The sequence below is a fragment of the Priapulus caudatus genome, unplaced genomic scaffold (genome assembly GCF_000485595.1).
Source record: "Priapulus caudatus unplaced genomic scaffold, Priapulus_caudatus-5.0.1 Scaffold3519, whole genome shotgun sequence".
NCBI classification, from domain to species: Eukaryota; Metazoa; Priapulida; class Priapulimorpha; order Priapulimorphida; family Priapulidae; genus Priapulus; species Priapulus caudatus.
The window spans coordinates 3,147-13,340 of NW_014580580.1; the positions used below are offsets into that span (position 1 = coordinate 3,147).

The following is a 10,194-nucleotide window of genomic DNA, read 5'->3' on the forward strand; positions in this document are numbered from 1 at the left end:
GCGGAGCATAGAGCATGAATCGTGTAGGTTATTTAACATGAATAAAGTGTATGTTGTCGTAAGCGCAGTACGTGTGAGTATCTTTAAATGAATTTGCTGTTCGATGCTTATTTCAGGCCTGCCCGCTGTATGGATTGCCCTCTACTGCTTGCTACCTTATATTGTAACTCAGAGCCACTATAAATCAAACGTGAGGCTTGATTTATATGCTCTGATATAATCATGATATTATGGCGTCGTTAAAATCCGTCACAACCAATCAGCAACGCATTTTAACTATGTGTCTGCTTTGTGCACTGCCATCTATATTCTGCCTCAGATCCAGTTCCTGGTGTGTCACGATGTGTGCTTTGTTTAGCGGGACCGCTGCCGTTCCGCTGCACTGCGACAACGTGTATATAAATAGCTTGCGAAAAGTTACTCTGCCGGATGGACCTTGTCACGATGGATCACAGTGTCGATAGAATCATCACAGCTCAAAGGAATTATGCCTATGAAACCATTTTTACGTTTATGCGGTATAGACAAAAAGTATAACTGTGTCGCGGTAACAATGCTAGTGCGCGTGCGTGCTTGCGTGCCTTCGTGTCTCTAAGCTCTTGTGCTGACCTTGGGTGCGTGCCGCGCCGGGTATTAATTGTCGTGGGTGCCACGCCGCAGGTGATACTCTTGTCCTGCCCTATCTATGTTGTGCATTTCCTAGTATATTTTATGTATTTAAATTTATAACGAAATAATATAATCAAATATTATATGTTATGTAATTTATTGATCGCTAGGTACTTATTTATATGTCATTACTTAATTTTAGTCTATTTCCAACGTTTCTCAACTTCTCTGAAACACACTTGAAGCCAATAAGCCTTGCTGTATCTATGGAAATAAAATTTAGTTTATACTCTCTTAGGTCCGTGATGTGAGCCAAATATTCCTTCAAAGGATGGGTTTTCGCCCTCGGGTAGCTATCAATCAAGTTCTGCAGAATGCTCTGTGAAGAACAGAAAGAGTTCAACCTTTGCCAGTTTTCTCCTAGGCATACGCGCCGCCTGAATGTAAGCAATATTAGCTGATCTCTCATCATGGTAACATTTATTTACCAAGAGAAATATGGAATCATTTTGATTTTACTCGTGCATTTAATTACTCGATATTATCTGTTTAATTGTCAGTTAGATACGTACCGATCGAGAAGGGAATTAATGCTGGGTTCTTCACTAAACTGCCACCCTTGTCTATGAACCTTTTCTGGGTTAAACCTTTCTGGGTCAGGGAAGCTACGCAGGGTCCCATCATTATAGCTGTCAAGTTGCCCAACACCTTTGTCCAGCTGGGATGTTGTAGCCGTTCAACTCGAATGCTCCGTACACATATGAGGAATCGACAGCGGTACAATGTTTCTAGAAAAGAAAGGAAACATGAAGAGGCTGCGTCAAGGCAAGTCAATTGTTGGCTATGTGATGTTTGTAATCGCGTTACTTCATGACGCTTTTTACCGATGGCCAAACGTACGGTCATAAGTATTAAATCATACAGCGTCTACGCGCCAGTAAACTAACCTAAACGTTGGATTTCAAAGATTGTGGCTTCCGTGTATGTCATTTTTGCTTTATCACTCATAGATGGCAGACGGCCGCGTCCAATTACGTCACAATTTCTGCTTGTACTTTCCTGTATACATCCGGTGTGTTGACAAGTGAACAAGAGCGCCCAGCGCCAGAGTGGTGGAGGTCGTCTCCGATCCAGCCATAAAGAAGTGAAAGTAACTATGCGCAGCTGCGGTCCACTGAAAAATATAGCGCATCTCTTTAGTTCGTATTGAACATTCTACCGAATTAGGTAGAGTGAGATACATGGATTTACCTATAAGACAATAAAGAAGTTATACGTGTATAACTCTAGATTGTCTGTTTCCTGAAATTAATAGGTGTGGTTTCACGTCTCATTGACTAGGCTGTTGGCGCACAATATTTATTTGAAACAAGAAATCATAATATTATTTATTATTATAATCCCGGAGATGTAATAAAAGCCTCAACTATACGTTGGATGAAATGCGACATATATTTTCTGCAAGTACCCGCGTATACAACGCCGAGTTTCCTTGAATATTCTCACAGACATTAAGATCTGCTATCTACAATTGAAGTAATCTCTCCACGCGCCTCGCTTGCTTTCACTTCGTTCAGATAGACATCTATGTAATCGTTAGCATTCTCTGGATCATGCTTTTCAAGGTGAGTGTCAATATGTTTCTGTAGAATGTCAGAGATGGTTCTGAAAAACACAATTGTTAGAAAATTAGATGGCACGCTCGTTAACCTTCGCTAAAATCGTTAATTCGCGATTTTCCTACTGAAGTTACATCAACGATGATTGCTTCAACGTCTTAAGATGGCATGGTTATGTGTAATACTTGTTACGTCTGTAAAGACGATGGGTATACTGATCTGTGATCTAGACATATACAGAATTGGAGGCCTAATATTGTCAGTGAGGCGATGGTGAGTTTATCAATACAATGTCATAATTCGATGCAATGTGGATAGGCGTCGCCATGGCGTGATTATGATAAATTTTCCGTTAGATTCCAATTAAGGACCATTTATCTCCCTCTCCACCAACAAACAATTTCCTCATTTCACTCACTTATCGAATACCTATTGTTTTTTCTAAATCTCTCGAATTGTCCTTTAAATGGTGGAAAATTGCGAAGAAATGGTAGTTGGTTGGCTGGGCTGACTGGATCCAGGTCCACCACTTGTTGGTTGACAATGTCGCATAACACTTGAAATTCGCGGTCTCCGTAGTCGTATCGCATTCCGAACACGATATTGCAAATGACGTTACTAACGCAATTCGTCAGTAGCAACTGAAAACGAAACGGTTTTTGATGAGCAATTGACCATTGATACTATTGCACTATAGTTTTCGGCCCAGTTCTCCGGTTAATATTTGTATCGTAGGTTAACAAGCATTGTATGTTGAACACGAATTCAGTGCATGAACGTGCGACGTATTTATTTTTAAACGGCAAATGAATTCAACGACTAGCCTTCTAGGTTTGCATTCGGGAGGAAGCAATAGATGTGTATCTGATCGGGAAACATCTACGGGCGCAAATATGGATAGTAAAAATGTAATAACACAGGTCAAAGTCGCTTTATGTCATTGGTAGGAAACTATACATCAACACGCTATAACAACAAATCGTTCGTACCATCAGTCAACACACAGCCGATTACAAGACCGGTTTATATATCCTTGGTGACTTGGTATACTAGAATTGGTCGACGCGCTAATTATAATAAAATGTTAACTTTACATCCCGTGAGAACGTCGATGTGACATGTCTGAATGTCCGCGTGAGGGAAGAGTACTAGGGGAGAATCGCATGCCATTGATGGGTATGAAGTAACCGCAAAACGAGATTTTTAAAAGGACTGTAAACCGCGCATAGTGGAAAAACTAAAAATATTTACCCTGTTGTCAAATGCTCGGCCCTCGTAGGATCTTAGTTAAGTGGAAGCAACGAGCGCGATTTCTTCTTTGATTTTCTCTTCGATTGCTCGCTCCCCACTGCCAAAGACCCGCAAGCGCCATTCAATAGGAAAACTTGCGATGAGTTTTCATATTTCGCCACTTACTTGAGACCAGTCCTGAAAAATAACGTATCACATTATGTTAGAATCCGTCGAAAATGAACCCACCCCCAAAGCAACGGCATTTCACAACCAAACACATTCCATTCGCCGTGTTCATGACAATTATGCGGGTACTCTTACCCCTGCAAAGCTCCACATATACCCCTACCCGAATACGAGGCTTGTTCTGTCCGCATTGAAAAAGGCGATTCTGCGTGATGTCTTTGACCGCATGCCCTTGATACATCGCGTCCCGCGCATCCCCCCCACAGAGGATCCGTCGCCCAATACGTCTACCGACGGAAGGCGCCCATGTTTTGCAGACCTTCTACATCGTTCAGCACAACGACGAACTCCGATCCGATGTAAAGCGATATGACGGTGCCGTACGTCTGCGTCAGCGACCTCAGGTACTGTCCCGGGTGCTTGCCAAATGAGAGTATTGAACCCAGCAGGGGCAACCCTAGCGGTCCGGGCGGGGCATTACGGGGGCGACGCCAGTACGGCCAACTGAAGACAGCTAACAGACCAAAGGCGATGATGGCGAGAATATTCCTGCCACTCAACAGTGTCCACACTAGAGCTGACGCAGCTGCCATGTTGTCTGTACTGTGGTGTAGCTAGTACTGACGATGTTGGTCGCTGCTGCTGCGCCTTTAATATTACTGTGCAAGGTGCAGTTTTCATTGCAAACATCGAATTTTACGACTCAGGCTTAGATGACATTTTCTTAGACGCCCATAAATTATATTACTTTTAAACGTTAAATTGTTCCACGTGCACCTTCGATTTGTAATCATGTTAGTTGCTATGTTAAATTTATTTTGTACTAGGTAAAGTCAAGCACGCACCCGATTCAGGTATGAATAAACTTGCCAGGATGGCCAGCAATAAAAAAAAATTCGCCATGGCAAGCAAGCGTGATAGCGAGATGCCCGTATTGGTGTGTACTTTCGAGCAGAGGGCACAGGACATCATAATCATGCGTTCCTCGGTACCATGCTGTGGATATAGTGGGTGTTACATCACGCCATCGGTGCACGCGGCACGCATGCGAGGTTGCGGATTTTAAAATAAAAATATTGTCAGTGTAGGTGACGATATGATTGAACAATATCTCATAAAATTTGCTTGAAATTGAGATTACATTTGCTTAGAGGGCTAGAAACTCACAGAATGATGCTCTCACCCTCTAGATCTTTTTTTGAGTATTGTGCACAGCAGCGTGCGTGCGTGCGTGCGTGCGTGCGTGCGTGCGTGCGTGCGTGCGGTGTAATTATGCTGCTGCACAATAGCATTTATGTGGAAACATCAGGCGATCGAGAGTAGGCCCTACATACACATTAAGTCATTGGCGTTGAATACAAGCTGTGATGATTTACAATCGCTTTATTATTGAAACGGCTCGGGGTACCTGCTTGATGGATGGCATGCGCGCAAATTATTCAGAAATAAATAAACTAGTTTACGTATACTTCGATTTTTAGATTGATGTAGATTAATTGATACATGACAGTTGTGTAACACCGTGGGATAACTAGAAACTGATATTTCACACACCGCACAGGTGATTAACGAAAAGGCCAAGGGCCGGCTCTGCTGACCACCAACCACATGCTTACGGGTCATAAATAAATCAGCATTGTCGCAGGGCGGTCAATAACAGAGGCCACCCCGTACGTGTCCTACAGATGTCATTAAGGGAGAACCNTATATTAAGAGTAGATAATAGGGAATTCCCTAGCTATTATCTACTCCTGATATTATGCAGGACGCATCCCATTTACCTTTTCTTGTTTCATGAAAATATTTAGCTACTCGTTATCTGTTTCAGAAGAGCGTCCTGCGTTTATTTATAGCTACATCATTGATGGACTCCCGTAATCTAGTTGACGGTAGATCCAAAAGAATGTTATAATAATTATGTTAATATATAATAAAACGTAACATATATACCCATATATACTTTGATTATTGTAATTTCTAATGTTTCTATTGTTATTCCGTTACTTGGATAATTCAGAATAGTGTTAAAAACAAAATTAGAAGAAAGGAAAACATGAAGTACTAAAGAGAAAAAAACGAAAAATAAGTCCTCCTAGTCGGGATTGAACACGTTATCTCGCTAACTTCATTAAGCCAACCGCCTTTAGCCGCTAGGCCATCACGAATACAGTTTAAAGTTCTATTTGCGCGTTCGCCTAATGGTTAGGGCAGTTTAATACAGCTACATCAGGACAGGACAGGTTCAAAACCCACTAGGTGATATATTTTTCGCTTTATTTTGTTCCGTAATTACCGTATTTTTTTCCTTGTTCTAATTTTGTTTGTAACGTTATTCTGATCTATTTAAGTAACGAAATATCATTAGGAACATTAGAAATTACAATAATCAAACTATATAATATATACTAATGTTCCTAATGTTATTCCGTTACTTATATAGCTCAGAATAACGATCATAATAATTTTAAATTAATTGCTATTCACGTAACAAACATTTCCTTTTATTTAGTCCTGATTTTATTTTAGGTTGATATCATTTTAATTCTGTAGCGTCGCGCAGCGTGTAGTAATAGGGAATCAATCGCACCATCAAACGCGTTGCATGCACAAACGTTTCCTCTCAACGGTTAAATCTCTATATACTATTTCACGTAACCCGCTTTTACCCATTTTTCTTTATTTCTCAAATCTGTCACATCTGTCATCTCGTACAGTACCGCAAAAATTACGAACGCCGCTGGGTGCATGTGACATAGCTGTACGCCAAGACAAATAGCCCTACTTGCACGTGAATATAAAATAAACAAATAAGATATATTAATATATATATATATATATATATATCCCATGTGCATTGCTATGTGCTGTAGTATATACATTGTATCTTACTTTAGCGCGTCTGATTAAGATAACTTATCGTTTCGCCTCTTTGTACGGACGAAAGAAACGCACACATTAGTTTTGGCTCTGGCACGAATCCGGTATCTTGGTAATTCGCAGCACCCATGTTTAATGCGTATATCTGCCATAGAAGTAGAGAGAGAGAGAGAGAGAGAGAGAGAGAGAGAGAGAGAGAGAGAGAGAGAGAGAAAGAGGGAGAGAGAGGGAGGGAGAGAGAGAGCGCGAGAGAAAGAAAGAGAGAAAGAAAGAGAGAGATAGAGAGAGAGAGAGAGAGAGAGAGAGAGAGAGAGAGAGAGAGAGAGAGAGAGAGAGAGAGAGAGAGTAGTAGTACATCGGTTCTACTTCTATGATATCTGCTAGCATATAGCGCGCGAAAACCAACCCCGACCGGCAGCAAAGATGAAACCGGCGACAGCCATGGCGATGGACGTTGACGCTGCAATGATGCAGGCGGGAGGCTTTGGACGCTATCAGATGATAATATTTACGGTCATCTCTGTGATGGATCTGTGCGTCGCCTGGCATGTGATGTCGATTAATTTACATCGGTGCAGAACCGAATATCACTGCAAGGTAAGTCACACGCACAGCTATAGCTATAGCAACCGAATGTATATCAACAAATCCCCCAATTTTTTTTACTATATATATTCATGCCATGTATCACCTGCTATGGTACCTATATATGCGCACACACTACGAGATATAAGTTCAATAAAGGGTATGCAGATACTCCCCCTCGAGACGGCCAAGTAGAACACATCTCCGTACGAGTGTCAACATACTAGCCCGTCATTTTTAGATACCAGAAGCGGTGTCGTAAATGAGACCCATACCGTGGATACGAGATAACTGCGGAGGCTGGAAATTAGCAACCTGCCAGCAATTTGTTAACAGCTCAGTGGATAATTCGACGATAGACTGCCAGAATGGATGGTGGTATGACGACACACACGGAAACAATATCGTTGTCGAGGTAGGTTGGTCCAACTCTGCAGTCATTGAAATGCTGTATCTAGGAGCGTGAAAGACTACACATTGACAAACTTTAATTCAATATGCGTTAAATAATATCTCATCAATATAAACAATTTATACGTTACAACGCCATGAATCTGTTGGTGACAATGACGACGCGGGCGACAATGATGATAAATGTGACGATAATAATTATGATGATGATGATAATAATAATAATAATAAAGAAGAAGAAGAAGAAGAAGAAGAAGAAGAAGAAGAAGAACAAGAAGAAGAACAAGAAGAAGAAGAAGAAGAAGATGATGATGAGGATGATGATGATGATGATGACGATGATGGGGATGATGATGAAGAATACCATCCCAGAAGCCACCGGCTAATGCCGCGATCCACTTTGGACATAATAATAATACATCCATCATCATCATCATCCAGTCACTCATCATCATCATCATCATCATCATCATCATAATAATAATAATAATAATAATAACAATAACAACAATAATAATGGTGCTGACGCTTTTGATGCTGTTGAAACTGACGACGACGCCGACGACGACGACAACAACGTTGCCGACGACGACGACGATAATGATGCTAATATTGCAATGGTAACTTTCGTTTCCTAGTGGGACCTCGTTTGCGACATGAAGGTCGGTGTTCAACTGACGATAACCGTGTACATGTTTGGAAAGCTGTTCGGCGCTCTAATAGCTCCACAGGTGGCGGATTTCTTCGGGCGGAAGCCGACGGCGATATGTCTTGGCTTGAGTTACGTCGCGTTCGGCGTAGCGAAGGTCTTTACGCAGTCGTACGCTCAGTTCATGGTCATGCATTTTTTCATGGCTTTGTCGCAAACGGTTTGTATTCTATTGTATTTTACCGAGTTATTTTCTCTATCTATTTATCTAGCTAGCTGTCTATCTGTCTATCAATGTCTCCCCCTCTCTCTCTTTCTCTCTCTTTCTCTCTCTTTCTCTCTATTATATATTAATCTGTTAAATAGTTTGTCTTTTTGCCTGAGTGTGATCACGTTCGACTAATACCTATCTATCGATCGTTAAGAGAACTGAATTGCGTGTAAGCAGGGCGCAGGCCTGGCCGCGTTCGTCCTGCTGTGTGAGTCGGTGCCTCAATCGTCACGAGCCACTGTCGGACTAGTCTTCATGAACGTGTGGAGTGTGGGCATCATGACACTGCCTCTGCTAGCGTACTTTATACCCAACTGGAGAACCTTGCAACTCACTATGGTGCTACCTATGACTATCACCATCACCTATTACTGGTAGGTATCGTTAGATCACTGGCAGTTTACTGGTAGGTATCGTTAGCTCAATGTTAGTTTACTGGTAGGTATCGTTAGCTCACTGGTAGTTAACTGGTAGCGTTGCGTAACCGTCACTGGTAGTTCACTGGTAAGGTATGTTACTCCGGTAGTTACTGGTGTAGGTAGTATCGGCTTAATCTCTGGTTAGTTTATCTGGTAGGTATGTTAGATCTCTGTTAAGTTTTACCTGGTAGGTATCGTAACGTCACTGATAGTTACTGGTAGGTATCGTTAACTCAAGGTAGCTTTACTGGTAGGGATCGTTAGATCACTGGTATTTTCTGTGAGGTATCGCTTAACGTTCACTGTAGTTTACTTGCGTAGGGTATCGTCGTAGGCTCCACTGTGTCTGGTAGTTTACTGGTAGGTATCGTTAGATCACTGGTAGTTTACTGGTAGGGCTCACTGGTAGTTTACTGGTAGGTTACTGTGGTATCGTTAGATCACTGGTAGTTTACTGGTAGGTATCGTTAGATCACTGGTAGTTTACTGGTAGTTTACTGGTAGGTATCGTTAGATCTCTGGTAGTTTACTGGTAGGTATCGTTAGATCTCTGGTAGTTTACTGGTAGGTATCGTTAACTCACTGGTAGTTTACTGGTAGGTATCGTTAACTCAATGGTAGTTTACTGGTAAGTATCGTTATAGATCACTGGTAGTTTACTGGTAGGTATCGTTAACTCACTGGTAGTTTACTGGTAGGTATCGTTAGATCACTGGTAGTTTACTGGTAGGTATCGTTAGATCACTGGTAGGTATCGTTAACTCACTGGTAGTTTACTGGTAGGTATCGTTAGATCACTGGTAGTTTACTGGTAGGTATCGTTAGATCACTGGTAGTTTACTGGTAGGGCTCACTGGTAGTTTACTGGTAGGTTACTGTTGTATCGTTAGATCACTGGTAGTTTACTGGTAGGTATCGTTAGATCAATGGTAGTTTACTGGTAGGTATCGTTAGATCACTGGTAGTTTACTGGTAGGTATCGTTAGCTTGCTGGCAGTTTACTGGTAGGTATCGTTAGATCTCTGGTAGTTTACTGGTAGGTATCGTTAGATCACTGGTAGTTTATTGGTAGGTATCGTTAACTCACTGGTAGTTTACTGGTAGGTATCGTTAACTCACTGGTAGTTTACTGGTAGGTATCGTTAACTCACTGGTAGTTTACTGGTAGGTATTGTTAGATCACTGGTAGTTTACTGGTAGGTATCGTTAGCTCACTGGTAGTTTACTGGTAGGCCATCACGACGCTGCGATCAACCGCCTGTAAGATACTTAAATTGTCAATCCTTAAAATTCGAACAGGATACTTCCTGAGTCGGTGCACTGGCTGGTTGCTAG

General features: G+C 41.7%; 1 protein-coding gene and 1 long non-coding RNA gene across 2 annotated transcripts; one reads left to right on the forward strand and one right to left on the reverse strand.

The window, feature by feature from the left end:
- Positions 1–2,150: 2,150 nt before the first annotated feature.
- Positions 2,151–3,527, reverse strand: LOC106819483. The gene is made up of 3 exons (XR_001395438.1): positions 3,480–3,527; positions 2,658–2,869; positions 2,151–2,274 (listed from the first exon to the last, which is right to left on the reverse strand). It is a non-coding gene; the product is annotated as an uncharacterized LOC106819483 (long non-coding RNA).
- A 3,420-nt stretch (positions 3,528–6,947) lies between these two features.
- LOC106819482 (solute carrier family 22 member 8-like) lies at positions 6,948–8,818 on the forward strand. The gene is made up of 3 exons (XM_014824105.1): positions 6,948–7,121; positions 8,159–8,389; positions 8,618–8,818. The coding sequence occupies exons 1-3, from the start codon at positions 6,948–6,950 to the stop codon at positions 8,816–8,818; spliced, it is 606 nt and encodes a 201-aa protein (XP_014679591.1).
- The last annotated feature ends 1,376 nt before the right edge of the window (positions 8,819–10,194 follow it).

Excerpts from the sequence above, each read along its gene's own strand:
- LOC106819482 (XM_014824105.1), top strand. The coding sequence starts at position 6,948 with ATGAAACCGGCGACAGCCATGGCGATGGACGTTGACGCTGCAATGATG. Across the intron at positions 7,122-8,158 it reads GAACCGAATATCACTGCAAG|TGGGACCTCGTTTGCGACAT; the intron begins GTAAGTCACACG and ends TTCGTTTCCTAG. Across the intron at positions 8,390-8,617 it reads TCATGGCTTTGTCGCAAACG|GGCGCAGGCCTGGCCGCGTT; the intron begins GTTTGTATTCTA and ends GCGTGTAAGCAG.